Source organism: Cokeromyces recurvatus (assembly GCF_025118155.1).
Source record: "Cokeromyces recurvatus strain NRRL 2243 chromosome Unknown BX663scaffold_15, whole genome shotgun sequence".
NCBI lineage: Eukaryota > Fungi > Mucoromycota > Mucoromycetes > Mucorales > Mucoraceae > Cokeromyces > Cokeromyces recurvatus.
In genome coordinates, this window is record NW_026251401.1 from 265,831 (window position 1) to 282,749 (window position 16,919).

The 16,919-nt window shown below is 32.3% G+C and overlaps 5 protein-coding genes across 5 annotated transcripts; all 5 read right to left on the reverse strand.

The window, feature by feature from the left end:
- Positions 1–175: 175 nt before the first annotated feature.
- BX663DRAFT_511823 (biotin-protein ligase) lies at positions 176–2,558 on the reverse strand. Its single transcript, XM_051527937.1, has 4 exons — positions 1,252–2,558; positions 1,063–1,133; positions 507–993; positions 176–415 (listed from the first exon to the last, which is right to left on the reverse strand). The coding sequence occupies exons 1-4, from the start codon at positions 2,460–2,462 to the stop codon at positions 238–240; spliced, it is 1,947 nt and encodes a 648-aa protein (XP_051382111.1). The 5' UTR covers positions 2,463–2,558; the 3' UTR covers positions 176–237.
- A 118-nt stretch (positions 2,559–2,676) lies between these two features.
- On the reverse strand, positions 2,677–5,136 carry BX663DRAFT_511827 (uncharacterized protein). The gene is made up of 5 exons (XM_051527938.1): positions 4,687–5,136; positions 3,557–4,571; positions 3,320–3,466; positions 2,835–3,265; positions 2,677–2,782 (listed from the first exon to the last, which is right to left on the reverse strand). The coding sequence occupies exons 1-5, from the start codon at positions 5,056–5,058 to the stop codon at positions 2,747–2,749; spliced, it is 2,001 nt and encodes a 666-aa protein (XP_051382112.1). The 5' UTR covers positions 5,059–5,136; the 3' UTR covers positions 2,677–2,746.
- A 1,030-nt stretch (positions 5,137–6,166) lies between these two features.
- Positions 6,167–7,984, reverse strand: BX663DRAFT_436297 (uncharacterized protein; the record flags this gene model as incomplete). The annotated part of the gene is made up of 3 exons (XM_051523175.1): positions 6,167–6,588; positions 6,652–7,788; positions 7,840–7,984. The coding sequence occupies 3 exons, from the start codon at positions 7,982–7,984 to the stop codon at positions 6,167–6,169; spliced, it is 1,704 nt and encodes a 567-aa protein (XP_051382113.1).
- Positions 7,985–8,177: 193 nt separating this feature from the next.
- Positions 8,178–8,861, reverse strand: BX663DRAFT_82632 (ARID DNA-binding domain-containing protein). The gene is made up of 5 exons (XM_051532331.1): positions 8,686–8,861; positions 8,538–8,631; positions 8,436–8,466; positions 8,362–8,382; positions 8,178–8,258 (listed from the first exon to the last, which is right to left on the reverse strand). The coding sequence occupies exons 1-4, from the start codon at positions 8,772–8,774 to the stop codon at positions 8,369–8,371; spliced, it is 228 nt and encodes a 75-aa protein (XP_051382114.1). The 5' UTR covers positions 8,775–8,861; the 3' UTR covers positions 8,178–8,258; positions 8,362–8,368.
- Positions 8,862–9,868: 1,007 nt separating this feature from the next.
- Positions 9,869–11,891, reverse strand: BX663DRAFT_543597 (uncharacterized protein). Its single transcript, XM_051530851.1, has 2 exons — positions 10,944–11,891; positions 9,869–10,862 (listed from the first exon to the last, which is right to left on the reverse strand). Exons 1-2 carry the CDS (start codon positions 11,865–11,867, stop codon positions 10,050–10,052), a joined length of 1,737 nt encoding a protein of 578 aa, XP_051382115.1. The 5' UTR covers positions 11,868–11,891; the 3' UTR covers positions 9,869–10,049.
- Between the last annotated feature and the right edge of the window lie 5,028 nt (positions 11,892–16,919).

Consider the following 16,919-nt stretch of genomic DNA (forward strand, 5'->3'; position numbering starts at 1 on the left):
CCTTTGAAACTTGTATTTTTATCTTTTTCTTTTAATATAAATCCTATATATTAAGGTCAGGACACCAAGTGACTTACCCTAAATATAAGTAACATCATGATGACCTTTACGGCTTTTAGTCATCTTGAAGATATTTAAAGATTTTTTTTTTTATTCCAGATAGCTAATACTGTCAGCTGTGTTAAATACTTTTATCTTTTGTAAGAGACACACATATATAAAAGTATATTTATTTATTTATGCTTTTTTAATAATTAATCCTTTCAACATATCAAAGCTGTTTCCATCAGGTTGAAGTGTAAATCTCTTTCTAGGATTTTCAACACTAACTGCTTCAAGCATACCATAATCACTTGTAATACCTACAATGCGTACTTTTTCATCATTATGAGTTGTTAACGTTACTAATTTACCGCTAATAATTAAACATTTAGTATTTGTAAAATGTATTTTTTTTTTTTTTTTTTTTTTTTTTTTTTTTTTTTTTTGGTAGATTAATCATTTACCTATGAAGCCAGCGCTCGTAATATTTATCTAAAAACCATTTTCCCATTCCCTTTTGACAGAATTCCATATAATATTTTTCAAAGGTGATCAAAACATGAGCCAACACATCTTCCTTTTCTAATCTTTTAAGCTTTGGATTATGGTCTTGAATAATATCATTGATGGAAACTGTGGGATAACGATTATTCAAATTGATACCACATCCTATCACTAACGAAAATTCATCTTGAACAAAACTAGAATTCACCAAGAGCCCTCCTACTTTCTTAAGTCCTGATGGCAAATCTGCATAAATATCATTAGGCCATTTGAGGCGTAACGGTATGTTTTCATAACCTGGCCGATTACGAATACTGTCGACAATGGCAAGAGCAATAATATATTGTATAAATACAACAGGTGCGTTTTTTAGATTTAAACTATGTCGAATCATAAAACTAAACTGTAAAGCATCTGCTTGCGATACCCAAGAATTACGGCCTCTACCTATTTTATTTAGAATTTATATATTATATTATATAATATTATGGTATGTTATTTTATCTATAGGCTTACCTCTTCCTGCTATTTGATTTGTAGCTAAACATACGAGACCATCAGGTAAACACTGCGTAAATTTATAATTTCTATTGAATCAAGTAAAATTTAGTCATTTCCATCTACACACACATCCCCCTATTTTATATGTCAATTATCTACACACACATCCCCCTATTTTATATATCTATTATCTACACACTTTACTTGTCTAAAATGGTTTGTGTACTCGTAATCACTTCTGAACAGAGAACTGCATTTCCAAAACGATACCAAGCTCCACCACCCCATTCTTCTTTTCTACGTTTTATCAAAGATTCAAAGAAAGATTTTAAATCGAATGAAGGTGTTAAAGACTTTTCTGGCATCTGAAATGATTCTGCTTCGGTTAAAGAAGGATAGAATAGTTTAAAAACAGATGATCTATCATCCTCCTCCTCCTCTGATTCAGACTGAATTGAAAGTTTATTCAATGATCTTTCAAGTCTTCCTATCTGAGAGATAGGAGCAATATGAAAACTATCATTCGTGTCAGCTAATATAGAATGACTATCGACTTCTTTAGATAATGAGTTGATTAAGGTTTGCATTAAATTTCTTGAAATAGTCGATAGATATAAAGGTGTTAATTCAAGTGTAAGTACGTCTTGTTTCATTGTATTAAGACCCATAAGAGCTAATGATTGAGTCAACAAGGCTTGACAAAGTGGTAAAGAATCTGTTAGTTCCTTTACAATCTCTTCTTTCTTGTCATTATCATTCAGATCTATGGATTGAATATTAAATTCAGGATGAAAACCAAATAGTAAAGCACATCCCTTGCCAACTTGACAATAAACGCCAGCTGCAGTTTCCTTTTCTTCTTTAGATAAACCAGGATCCTGATAGGTACAAATCACTTTTACTTTATCACTCCATCTATCTGCATGAGCAAAATAACCACCTCCATTATAATAAGCCTTCAATGTCTTTCCATTTATTTTGTCCAGGATAGAAATCGATCGAGCACCTCTTTCACTGTTATAAACAAATCCAGGGAACATGGTTCCTAGACATTTCCCAGGAAAGAACCCTAACTCTCGAGGTCCTGTCACCTCTATCGCTGTCCCCTTTTGAAATTCAATCTCCTTGGAGGCATAATAAGCACCTGCACAGAACCCAACGTAACGACCGCCACCGTTCACATAGTTTCTAATCTTGTTATTCGCTATCCCGTTTAAGTCTTCACAGTATGGTATATCTCGACCTCCAGGTATAACAAGAAGTGAACATGATTCCTCCCAGGGCTCTGTCTTGAGCACATTAGCATCCACTTTCATAATGTCATACGCATGTCCCAGTAGGGATTTTAATGTCAAGTAAGTTTGTTTTACTGAAGTTGCAGAAGTGCCATTACCGTTATAAATCAAGACATTCATTGAAACTGGATTTGTATAGAGTGATGATCGTTGTATTAATATTTTAAAATGTGACAGCACTTTATAATATAAAACAAACAAAGAGGGAAAAAAAAAATAATAAAAATATGAATAAAAAATATTTATATTTCTATACGATTCCAGCTTAAAAGTCCAACTTTGTGTATTATACAGCATTTTTTTTTTAATAAATAAATAAATAAATAAATAAATAAAATGGAATACACTATAGAATACTTAAAAGGGATATATATTAAACAAAAGTATAATTGTTTGTTTCTCTTTCAAGATGAATGTGATGTAATGATTCGATGCAATTCCTAATAATAAAAGAAGCTAAATAAATAGGGTTCTCTAACTCAATTTATTTACCTTTTCTAAATCTTCTAGACTTGATATGCTTTTGTCATCTTCCTTTCCAATATGACTTTCAAGTCTATTAGACGTATTTGATGCTTCATATGTATCCAAATAGTGAGTTCCATATTTTATTAATATTGACATTTCTTCTGTGGAGATGAAATTATTTTTATCTTCATTACTGGGTAAAATCTTTTGAAGGACAAGTATATTTGGAGATTTCATAAGCGAATATTGAATATGTTTGTCAGAAATAATTGTACTTCTTAATAATCCATGAGGAAGATGAATATCAATGCCCTTTTCATTTCTAGAAACAAACATGGATAAAGTAGAATTACGTTTTGTTTGTTGTGGTTGATTAGGTGATATTTGATATGCTTCTAGGGTTGCATCAATTCGTTTTAAAATAGCTTCAGTTCGACTATCCAGATGTGTCATCACTGGAATACTACAATGTAAGAAATTATGTTGTTGATGTTCAGGAAAAATCTTACTTGATTGCTTTATTGTTAATGAAGATGGATCTTCGAGGAATTGTTGCTTGTTTTGTAGTAAAAAGTATTTTTCTTGTAAAGACGAATTATCTTCAATACTATTCATTAGTACATTGGATACTGTTTGTCCTGTATTCAATAACTTGTCTTTTTAAATAATGATAAAAAAAAAAAAATTAAAATTTACCTATTTTTTTTTTTTTTTTTTTTGTTTACTAAATCATTTAATATACCTACTTTTCCCATTTACATTCAAAATAAGTATATAGGAATGAGGTTGTCTTTTATCAGATATAATATGAAATTTAACTAATGCAATTGAGGTAAGTTCAGCAATAGTGATATTAGCAGGAATGGCAATCAGTTTATCAATCCTTTCTAATTCATTTTTCTCCTTCTTCTTCTTCTTTTTATTACTGCCAAATCTCCCAAGGGATGCGATTTTTTTAAGAGGATTTATCTTTTCTACATAATTCGTAGCAGCAGTCATGAGTGTTACTTTAATATGTACTTGACCATTTTTATCATTCACATGTTTAATGCGTTTATGCATAAAGAACTGCACATCATCATCGTCTAGGATCGATTTAGTCTTCCTTTTTGTATAATATTCAGATGACACCAACTGTCTAAATTGTGCAAGTGAAGGCATAGGCGTTGTCAAATAGGCTGTTAAGGATTCATGGATTTCATAGGGCTTATCTTGTAGATCCAATGTGATCTCATCACTATCACGTGCTTTTACTGTCAGATAATATTCTATACCACTACTATAACGTTGCTCTATTTGATGAATATGAAATTTTTCCATTGTATTTGCCAACATGTCTTGTACGCTTGTTGTTTCAGTGACTCGAATTGAATGGTATGCTGCTCCAACATCTATATTTCCTGCATAGATGCGTAGCACTTTTGATTTCATATTTAGCAAGAGATCTCGATTAGCACATGCACAAGTAGTAGTAGTAGTAGTACTAGTTGTCGGAATATCTTCCTTTTCATGATTCTCTTTACTGTTTTCGGGTTCATCTTTTATAGTCGTATCATTCTCTTCTTCTTCTTCGTCATCATCATCTAACATTTCTTCATCCCATACTTCATATTCTTCATCTTCAATTTCGTCCTCATCTTCTCCAGTTAATAATATTTGAAGTTGAACATTCAACAAAGTCGATAATATGACCTTTTTCTCTTTAATTGTACCTTTTATTTCATTATTATTATAAAAAGTAGCTTGTTCTAAAGATGTAATCTAGAAATAGATGTATACATATATATATATTTATATGTATATGAAGCTTTGTTTTATATATGTCTCTTTCTTTTTCTTTTCTTTTTTTTTTGCAATCTATTTTAATCTATTTTACCTCTATATTTCGATGTTTGTTTAATCTTGCTAATCTTTCGAAGGGTGTCTCGATATTCTCAGCAGGAATATAGCCAACTTCTAAAGACTTCAAGTCTCGAATGAGCCACCAATAAGAGTTAGAATCATCTAATAACGTCAAGGCATCCCCCTTTTTCACTGTCGCTTGTCCATCCATGGTAGCTTCAAAGGAATGAAGTGTATAGACAACTTCAAAGTTGATATCTTCGTCTGGAATACTAGGTGAAGAACTACAGTCTGACTCATTCGTTATCGCTTGTGATTCTTCTTCTTCTTCTTCATCACTTGTTTCTTCTTCAATAGTAGGCGAGGGTGTCCATTTTTTATGATCTATATTTCTTGTTGTTGACATTTTCGAGCGAGAAAAAAAAAAGAATATTTAAAAGTTTAAAAATACATAAATAAATAATAAAAAGGGAAAAAGAGAGATCCACAAAGCGTAAAATAATAAAAAAAAAAAGGGGTAAAAATAAGCGGTGAAATAATAATCTTATTAAAAAAAAAGGAGGCTGACAACTTATTGATGACGAAAATTTTCAAGGTGCACAATTGCTTCTTTTTTTTTTTATTTATTTATAAAAAAAACAAGGTATTCTTTACATCAATGAAGAAGAAATGATAGTATTTATGTTTGCTTGCTTGCTTGCTTGCTTACTTGAAAGTAACGAACCTATCTTTTTTCTCTTGTAAAATTCTTGCACTAGTGCGTGTGTCTGCATATTTTATGCTATACCATGAAGGTTATTTCAACTAGATATCAATGGAAGCTTTAATAAAAAGATATTACCTGTTTTTTTTAACTATTGATACAGAATGTTTCTTACGTCATGTTTAGGCCCCTTAAAATATACACTTTCCTACCCCCCAAAAAAAGGCACACACACACAGAGAGAGAGAATCTTATTCTGCTTACTTTGTTTTCTTTTCTTTCTTTGTACTTTTTATTATTCTCCAATAGACATTATAGAAATGACAGCTTATTATCTTAAATCATCATAGATCCTCCCCTTCCCTAAAAAAAAAAAAATAAATAAAATAAAATAACTCTGCTATTCTTTTAGTAGAGCTTATCTGATTGAATACGATAAACTTTTTATCATACATAAAGTTGTTTACATATATAAAAAGCTACTGTATTATTATTTTTACTTGTCTTTTAATTTCAAGAAACAGTAAATAGCATTAAAGATTTTTTTTTTATAATAAGAATACTTGTTGTGTTGTATAAACTGTGCATATACCCATACATACATACATACATACACACACACACACACACACACACACACACACACACACACACATACACACACATACACATACATACATAGCTCATCTAGATATAAAGCTCTATCTGTAAGCTCAAAAAATAATACCTTATTTGACTATATTAGTCGAAAAAAAAATATCAATATGAATGTAAATATGTACACGGAATCTATTATATTCTTTTATTTATTTTAAAAAGAAACAGGTGATGAATGGGTGGTAGTGGATGAAGCAGTACAAAAGTTTGAAAATATGGTTTCAATAAAGGGTTTTAGTTTTGGCCTTCGTTGAATCATCATGGCTAGCTCTTGCTCATAAGGTACAAAGGCAATATGGCTATTTACACTTTGTGAAAGTATCTTTAAGAGTTGTACTGCAACTAAGGCTACACCTTGAATATCTGAAGTATCTATATAATTAGGTAAATGTGAATCACGAATATGAGAAGATAATTGACACGAATCTTCAAAAGTAATTTGATTGCAATCTGTCCACATACATCCATTATCTACAGAAGCTGAAGGTAGATGATCATGAAGTACATGGCTTTGTAGTAATTGTGGGTTGTTAAAGCTTTGTGAACAATTCGTCCATTGACACATTAATTCAGATCCTATTCAAAATATGTATGGTGAATAAACATCTAGATCAAATGATAATCCGCCTCTATACTTACCATCTTGTAATATACACATTTTGATTTGTAGTCCTCGAATGGTCGTACCTTCTAGAATAGCTCCTTGCTTGGCTGATCCTTCCATAGTTCCGGATACTATGGGAAATGCAATCTTCAAGACCGTATAAAATTCTTTTATACGTAACGCCTTTTCATGTCCAAATCTTGTTTCATACAATAGATACATATCATCAAGTGATAATTCGCTACTCGTATTTGACAGTTCAAATTTATCTTTAAGCCATCCTAGACAACGATAAGGTTCATCTAAATGCTGATATGAAGTCAAATTAGGAAGACTGCAAGGCGCACTACCGTGTTGATCAGAAAAGAGAATGGATTCATCTGAAGTAGAAGGCTGAGGTGAATTATACGGAGATACTAATGATGAACGAAAGTATTTATAGGGTATCATCAAGAGTGAAACCATAATACCAATATCAGCCCCATCATGAAGGCTTAATAAATGTTGAGCAAAAGAAGGGGAGAGTCGACTGTATTGAAACAAATACTCAAGACTAGTACCAATCAACTCTTCATCATTAGCAATTAAAAACTGTGTAATGCGATCCACTATTTGGTAGGATGTCGGTAAGAGATAAAGTAAATTAGTGGCTGATGAGGATGCTAGCATGGTTAAAATACGAATAGAGCCTAATATGACAGATCGTTCTGTAGTTGTCATGAGAAGATTATTGAGACACCCAATAATAGCATCAAATGGACCTAATTCAACAAACGGTGTCATGTTTTCTAAAATGTCGATACAGTGACTATAATGAGAGGAATTGGTCATAATAAGGCACTTGATGAGCATTTGTTTAAATTCAGCACTTGTTGCAAACACTTTTGTATTGGATTCAATAAAAGAAAAGTTTCGAATGATGTGTAGTATTTTGAGTATAATGTTATGTGCATTTGAATTATCTGAATTAGAGAATAAAGTTTCTTGTAAACACATGTTGGTTTTATCTATTAGAAATTTAAATAATTCGAGATTTTCAACAAGTAAAAGTTTCTGAGGATATTCATATGAAATCGTCACCATCTGATTGAGAGCCCAATCAAGATCAGCTGTATAATTAGACTGTAAAGCAGGTAATAATTTATTCTTTGTATTTTCATCGAATTCACTGCCTAATCTAAAGTTTAGAAATACATTTTAAATATTTTAGTATGCTTTTATACCTGTTATACAGTCTCGATCAGGATTAGATTCCACAGAATGAACATGCTCAAATGGCTGTATACGGTGATGTCTTTCGGAGATTTCACATTGATGTAATTCATTCGTTGTAATCAAATTGGAAGGTAAAATAGTTTTTTTCGGCATAATGTAGAATGGATTAGATGCAAATGATTGATGATGAACTAGATGTATATATTTATGTATATATTTATAGCGAGAGAGAGAGAGAATATTATTAAATTATCAAGTTGGAACATACAAATAGTTTTTACATATCATAATAGATACCATGGTTTTTATGTCTACATTTTCTATATGTCTTTCCAGCAAGTGTGGATGCTTTATGAGCTTCAGGACCTTTTAATTCTTCTGGAGGAATCCATTCTTTATGCCAAACCTGCTCTTCTTCCCAACCCAACTAAAAAAAAAACAAGAAACAAGAAAATGTTAGATAATTTCTCTTTTTTTTTTTTTTTTTTTTTTAAAAAAAAAAGGAATTTATTGATTGTAATCAGACATACCAAGTTTCTAATATAAAGGCCCTTTAAGATATAAGCAGAATTAGTACAGGTAGTTGGAAACTCAAAGATAGCACCTATTTGTTTCCAACTTCGTTTCTTTGTAACCTAAAAAAAAAAAGAAGCATCATTAAATAATTTGAGTTTTATATGCATTTTTTTTTTTTTTTTTTTTTTACTTGATCAAAGCCGCCAGCAGCAATAACTTCTTGATATAATTTATAAAGATCAATTTTTTTCCCTCCTAAAACAGGTTCTACAAGCAAGGTTGTTCTATATATATAAACATAAATATGGTACTTTTCAACTAATGATATGACATTTTACCCTTTACTATTATGAAATGCTTTAAGATCATTAATAAAACGAATGTAATCGTCTGTTCTCACAATGTCATCGACAACTACCTTAGACATATAAAAGAATAATTATTTAAGCATTAAAAGAATAAAAAAAAATGTGAAAAAAGGATAGGATTCTTGTCCTCTTTTTTTTTAATATCAAATGTATAATAACCCTTTATTTTTATTTTTTTTATAAATCATACTATTTCATATACTTTAGTAGTCACAAAGAGAAACATTTATCATGTAATAATACTATTATGACTGTCTGTTGTTCTAGTTTCGTTGATACCCATAATAACGTATATTCCATTTCCCTGTGCTATAATAAATCAATAAAATTATATCATATTCATTACGATTCATTTAATAAATAAAATTATATATATCTCTCTTGTTGTATCTTGCTCATCTACAGCTGAGATTTAAAATATGGACAATTTTTTACTGATTTAGGTAAATAAGCTTATAAGTATTATACGGGATCAATATTTTCCTTCTAATTCATTGCCTCATCAAGAATACTGCACTGACTATCTTCTTGAAGAAAGAGTATTATTCATTTTAATTGTTAATCTTGAAAGGCAGTTGGATTACTCCCAAAAAAAAAAATTGCAATTTGAACTATTCAAAACCGCCAATTAGTTGATACTCAATTTGGCCAATTGAAATTCTTGAATTTCACCAATTAGAGTTGAAAAAAATTGCTAATTGTGCTTAATAAAATTGCCATTTAATATTAAAAATTTGCCATTTGGCACCGTGAACACTGTATGTTTAGGCAAACAATAGAAAACAAAAGAGTGTTTTTTTTTTTTTTTTTTTTGAAAAGAAAAAAATAAAAATAGTAGTATAATCTATTCTTTCACTAGACTAACCTTTATATTATTACTTATAACTATATAAAAAGGTTCATTTGTAAGCTTCAGAGTACAGAATATTTATAATATTGGTCTTATCAATTTTGCGTAATATAAGATTTTTTTTTGTACTCTTCTACTACAAATTGATCAGGGTAAGTATAATAAACAACTATTGTTTTCATATATTTATTAATTTGTGTGTGTGTGTGGGGGGGCGAATGGATAAACTTTGGCTTGAAAAAGTATTTAACCTTAAAAAAAAATAGAACAGCGGAAAATCTATGTTCCTGTATTACAATTATTAATTTTATACAAAATGAAGAAGAATTTATTTTAAATATATGAATGCAAAATGAATAAATACAAAAAAGAAAAAAAATTATACATAGAAATCAATAAACGTGTTCTGTATCAATTATAATAACAAATCTATGTTGAATAATAGATAGACGAGAAAAGAGCTATATTGGTCAGTTCTATATAATTAAATACTATAAGCTTGATTTGATTGTGTGTTAAAATTTGTCATGAGTATATCCAGAGGACTACAGGTATTTTCCTGAGTTGTTTGCCTTTCTTTAAGAGTCTTATTTGTTAGTTCCTTTTCAAAGGCATGTTGATAGGGATGATGTCGTTGTGGTTTTAGGTGAGTAGTTGATGGTCTTTTATTAGGATATGTAAATGAATATCCATTCGTTAGACGAACAGGTTCAAAAGAAGAAACCGAATGATTGTCTTCTTCAACGTCAGATGGTGAAGAAGGCTGTTGTATTGTTGTAGAACTCTTAAAAGAAGAAGATGATGATGATGACGATGATGGAGAAGTAGCAGAGACATCCTTAGCTTGCTTTTGTTGAATTTTACAAAAATCAATACCTAAAAGAGCTGAAATATCAATATTAGATGAATAATGACCTGTTTGATGCTCTAAAAACGGTTGCTGTTGCTGTTGCTGTTGTTGTTGCTGTTGTTGTTGCTGTTGAGTTTTCCTTATCTCCTCTTGTTGATGTTCTTTTTGTTGATTAAAATCCAGTTCACTTAGGCCTTGAAGTCGACGCCAATGATTTGTAGTACGACGAAGATCGTAGTCAATTGTTAAAAACCAATATTTTTCAAAAAATTCTTGAGGTAATTGCCAATTCGCTGCAATGGCTGGATCTCCACCATGGAAAACAGAATAACTCAATAAACAACGGAAACAATCATCCAAGTCAAATTGATCTCTGAATAGAATCATTCTATCGCGCATATGAGGTGTAGGAATTAAATCTATACGAGGATCATGAGGAATTGTAAGCTACAAATAAAGAAAGAAAACAAATAAATGAATAAATGAATAAAATAGGATACTTGTTTTGTTCCTATTTTTTTTTATTACCTGTAATAATGTTGGTTGAATAGCAAATGGTATAGAATCCATGCTAATACATGCTGACTGAAGTCGAAGTCTTAAACGAAGAATTTGAATAGCAGCAAGGTTTGAAGTAAGTGGTTCTTCTGTTAATATAGCTGGATAAGGTATGTGCTGCTGCTGCTGTTGTTGTTGTTGTTGTTGTTGTTGATAGTGTGATTCACAATCTGATCCAGTAGAACTTGGTGAAAGAGGGGGTATATTAGTATCCTCATCTTGTTGCTGTAACGGGTGTACAGAGTTTTCAATGGGAATATCCAAATCGTCATACATACTATCTGGGGTTCTAGTACATTGATGAGGAGAAAGTTCTGATTTTGAAATAATTGGTATCTGTTGTGAAGTGTGTTGGTCTGGTACAGAATGAACACCTTCTTTAGTAATAACAATAGATCCAGTAGACAAATATCGATCACGTTGTTTAATAGTATGCTTATATCCAAAAAGTTTTGAAGGAATAGGTAATTTATTACTTGCATTCACATTAATATATGCAGATATCGATTCAGGAATGGATTGTGCTAAAACTGATAGAGCCTGTTCATTAATATAAGGACCATGTTGAGGAATAACTAAATTATGCTGAAAACAAACAAGTTGTAAAGTCAATACAATTCCTTTAAGATACCAATTTTCAGAACGCATAATTTCCTGGTCTGCCTTTAGTTGCTCATTTTCTACATGTAGTTTATCCCTTTGTTCCCGAATTTGTTTGATGGCTGTTTCTAATTCTCGCATATGTCGTTCCTTACGTTCTCGAAAAGCTCTTTGAGCTGCTCTGTTTTGTGCTTTACGAAGAGCTGGAGAAGCAGGATTTGGTTTACGTCCGGGCTTCTTTCGCATTTTAACTTGTTGTATAGTGGGTAAATTATCCAGTTTTTCTTGATCCATGATTTTTATTTTTTTTTATTTTTTTTTAAAAAAGAAAGAGATAAGAAAAAGGAAAGCATGGCCGCAATATTTATATTATTAAAAAAGCGGGGTAATCGGGTATTGTATATCTGTATTTAACCAGCAAATAAGATACGTTTAAAATTGAATTTTTATTTTTATTATTATTATTTTTTTTTTTTTTTTTTTTTTTTTTTTGACCAAATGAGCACATAGCATTTTTCATTTGCTGTATTGCCCTAGTCAGTTCTAATAGTATAAAAGTAAGAAAAACCCTCTTAAGAGAGCAAATAAGATACGTTTATTTTATTTTAAAATTAGACGATTTCAAAAATTTTATTGGACAATTTTATTTTTTTTTTCTAGACAAGTGCAAGAATTAAAATTAGACGCTTTTGCTTTTGTGAATTAGAACTTCACATAAATTTTGAACAGCCAAATAGTCTCGAATTTTTCCACATAAAGAGAGTTTGTAATTGACTCGATAGCTTCGATCATTTAGTATGTATTTGCTTGTTGCAATACTTGGAAGAAAAAAAATGAAAATTTGCATTGAAACAAAATTAATATTGCACTTATAGAGAATTTCCAGATGTAGACCTTTGGATCCTCAAATTCCCAACCACAATGATTTTGTAGCTTGGAAAAAACTACTATAATCTGATTGGATAGAAATTTTTCTGCTGTGCATCTAAACTTATACTTTAAAATATACAATTATTATAAATGAACGAGGCTGCTCACCTCCCTTCTTGTTCCGGTAAAAAAACTTGACCTGCACTACGAGGATGGCTTTTTCGCCCTGTGGATTTGGGAAGAACTCAACATTCAATAATTAAAAAAGAAAAAGAAAAATAAATGCATAAATAGTACATTTATATTGTGTGGTTACATAAAAATATTGTTGATGTTTATTGTTTGGGATATGGAATATGAATATTGTATCCATGGTTAATGATTTTAAAGAAATCTTAGTTATCGTTGAATAAAACTTCATTGTATACTATATTTCTAGTATAAGATTTTTCATTGTTATTTCCGCTATTAGAATCAGCATCAATCATAATCTTAATAGCAGAAGGCGATTTTACCCTTAACAAAGCAACATAGAGCTGTCCATGACCGAATATGTGATTTGGAAGATACAAACCAATACGATCCATAGTCTGGCCTTGAGCTTTGTTAATTGTCATTGCAAATGCAAGTCTAACAGGAAGTTGAGTCCTTGAAAATAAGAATAGTAGGGTAGTAGGCTCATTGACACTAAATAATTTAATTTTTGGAATGTACACAACATTACCAATATGAGAGCCTGTTGCAACTAATGCCTCTATTACGTGAGGTAGAATTGTTCTGACGATCAGGCGAGTACCGTTACAAAGACCTTGCTTTGGGCTGATGTTTCGCAACAGCATAACGGGGTACCAATCTTTAACTTCAAAACATGTGGAGGTAGTCCACCTGCTTCTAACGAATTAAAAACTCAGTTGGAACTGAGAGATCTTCATTTTCAATTATAGGTGCATCAGCACTGAAAGAGATTGTAGCTTCACCAGGAAAAACGTCGAATACCAAATCATTAATAACAGCTACATCTTTGTTTGTGGTGGATAATACCGCAGAATTGATAGGAAATGCTGTAGAAAATTGTTGGGGAACTTGATACAGTCCAGGGTACACTGCTTGCAAAAGATGGATCAAGTTGTTACCTCTGATAATCATTTTGTTTGGGATCCCAATGAGACCCGTATCAAATATCTCAGGAGGTTCGCCACCCAAATTAATCTTGTGAGTGTCTACTCTACCATCTCCTATAGCCAGAAGGTTCGTAGCAAATTCGTTTAATCCAGAAGCCAAAGCTGTATTATTTGAAGATAATGCTTGCTGAGCACGCATGTTGGTACGAAGTCGTAAAACTTGAACATGGCTCCAAAGGTATGAACGATTAATGCATTGATTAACAATTTGTGATCGTGAACCTTTAGGAACAACAGGCAAAATTTGACGAAAGTCGCCACCAAAAACCAAAAGCCGACCACCAAAAGGGATATTCTCCAATCATGGATCTACAAACTTTGCTATGTCTTTAAGGGACCTGTCGAGAGCTTCAAAAATGTCTTTACTGGTCATTGAAGACTCGTCCCATAAAATTAATTTTGTTTGCATCAAAAGATCAGCAGTTGGTGAGTTTGGTTTGATATTACACATACTGTCAGAATCAACATTAAGGGGAATTTTAAACACGGAATGTGATGTCCTACCACCCTCAAGTAACAGAGATGCAGTACCACTTGGGGCTACTGCTACAGCAATTTTACCTTCTCGTCTTACCCTATTCAATAAAGCATTAAACAGAAAGGTTTTTCCAGTTCCACCGGGACCATCAACAAAAAACACTCTCCCACTTGACGAAGGCAGCGAATCATCTGAATCAACCATAGCAGCAATAGTATCATAAACCAGCTGTTGATCAGGGCTAAAATTTAACTGGGCATTTACTGGCCTTGATTGTGCTTCTATAATTAGTCGCTGATACTCCCTTAAAATCCTTGGGATGTTAGGATCAATAGCATTAGCTCTTGTATCAACTGGAACTATGACAAACCCAACGTAATCAGAGAGATCCAGATTGTAATGCTCAAGTAGCTGATCATAGATCTCCAGCAAGCAATGGTCAAACGCAAGCGTCTGAATGTCTGTTGCCGGACTCTGAAGCTCAGGATTACTACGGAGACTATGTAGCAGATCCTCTGAAAATTGTTGCTTAAATTACTCAAACAGTTGAAAAGGATTGGCTGGGAAGCAAAAAGCAATTATTACGCAAAAGAGATCACGCAATGAAGATGCACTTTGGAAAGTTGCCTATAGTATCTGAAAATCCTCTTTGTCTAGATACCCATCTTCTTGGTTTATCTGACGATTTCCATCTGAAATGCTCAGGAAAATTAGGATATAAAATAGTGTGAGCAAATTCATTAACACAATTAATTTTGAACCAAGCTGTCAAAGTAGTCTCCTGCATTGTAGCATTCTCAAGAACCTCATTAAGATCATTAGTTTCATCAAAATAAACTTGCTGCTCATTTTCAAGATGCACTTGCAACCTTTGACTGGCAGGATACTCCTTGTGAATTTTAAATGAAAATAAACGCCAACATGCTTCAGGTGCAGAAACGTATCTAGCATCCAAATAGAGCTTGATCTCATTTTGCTCTTCCAAAGTAATAGCAGCTCGATCATGGCCCTTGTAAACATATTTAAATACGTACTTGATAGCATTGATAGAAGCACATGCTTTGACATTGATATGCATATCGTATTTGGTACAGAGAAAAAGATTGTGAGGAACAACCCATCGATTATCCATGTCCACCATCTGCCCATTCTTCAGCCTTCTCTGCGCTGATCGTCCATCATTTCTTCTTTTATACCTAGGATAATCACCAGTTGCATCAACAGTTGTTTCTGAATGGAAATCTTTTGGAAATTGTTTTGTACACTCGAAGTGTTCCATGCACACAGCAGACTGGTTTAATAATCCACATGGACCGTGCAACATATGCTTTACAACAGTTTCATAAGCTAACGGATATAAATTTTGATCCGGAAGTTCCGCGCTGATTACCCTGTCATAATCCTCAGGTGTTGACAATTTATGCTGGTTACTCAAGATAAAAAGCATATGGGCATGAGGAGACCACGTTTTTGAAATTCAATGGTATATACATAAGCTACAACTCTGCCAAAAATATGCTTTTTTGTGATATCATCTAGCGGTTCCTTTAACTTTAGGTTAAAAACTCGGGCACGAAGGTCTGGTCTATCTGACGCCAATTGATTATAGAGAAGTTCACGTGTGAGTTCTGGCCATTTTGGATTATATGTAAATGTTATAAATAAATCAGGCCTGCCAAACCTTCTTACAATATTTATAGCATCATGATAATTTTGAGCCATATGCTTTGGTCCTCCAGAAAATGTTGATGGTAAAATCACTTTTTTGCCTACACCTAACGAAGATGAGTTTTCGTAATCATTACTGTTAACAGCATCATGTAAGCCCTTATACATTTCTGCACGTAACTGCTTTTGATTATGTTATATGAATGAAAGCCTTGATTGCTCCATTTTGGCATACATGTCAACAATATACTGATGAAATAACTTTTCAAAAAGGTGTAATAGATTCCCATTATCTGGTCGAACCATAAGATGAACGCTATAATAATCCATGACACTGACTCTGACCCCTTCATTTTCAGGCGAATTAATACTTTTTGAGGTAATGTTCCAGCTTGCAGAACCCTCAGAATATAAGAGCACATAATGAAGTGGGTCATAGAACTGATTAAACTCGTTAATTCTACTCAAGGAGCCATCGTGTCTCAAATGAACAACAATATCTCTAGATGTAGTCGTTTGACTTCCAGAAGATTCATCACCACCAATAATAATAGCACCAATCTCGGAAGAAGTAGTTGGTCTATTATATCTTCTTTTATCAGGTGTACCTTCTGCTCCAAATACCATCTTTACTTCACTCATTCTTTCAATACCAATTAAATTCGAATTTCCCAAAGTATTCTGCTCTTCTGCTAGTTGTACCATTGTCTTATAATGGCTGACAAATGGATTTACATCATGCATCAATTGCTGCAGATTTCGAAGAGTATCTCGATTTAAGTCAGGGAGTATGGAATTGCGAGTTTGTAACTCTCTTTCAGAGTCATAAATATTAATTTGAGAAAATTTTGGTGGTTCTCCCAATGCTGGAAGAGCTGGTCCTCTTTGATGATAAGGGCTACCTTGAATTCTAAATGTATAACTACCAGATGTTTGGTTGGTTAATTCCTTGTCAAGCTTTACACTTATAGAACCTAAAGCTTAAGGAACTGTTGTAAGCTCTAATATTAGTTCTAAATTCCTTAGAAGTATTGCTATTGCTGGTCAAAAGTTCTGTCAAAAGAGGAGGGGTAGGTTTCAAATTTTCAAGAACTGAAGATCCTTTGCAGCAACAAAGTTGAAATAGTGGGTTTGTGATGGACGATTTAA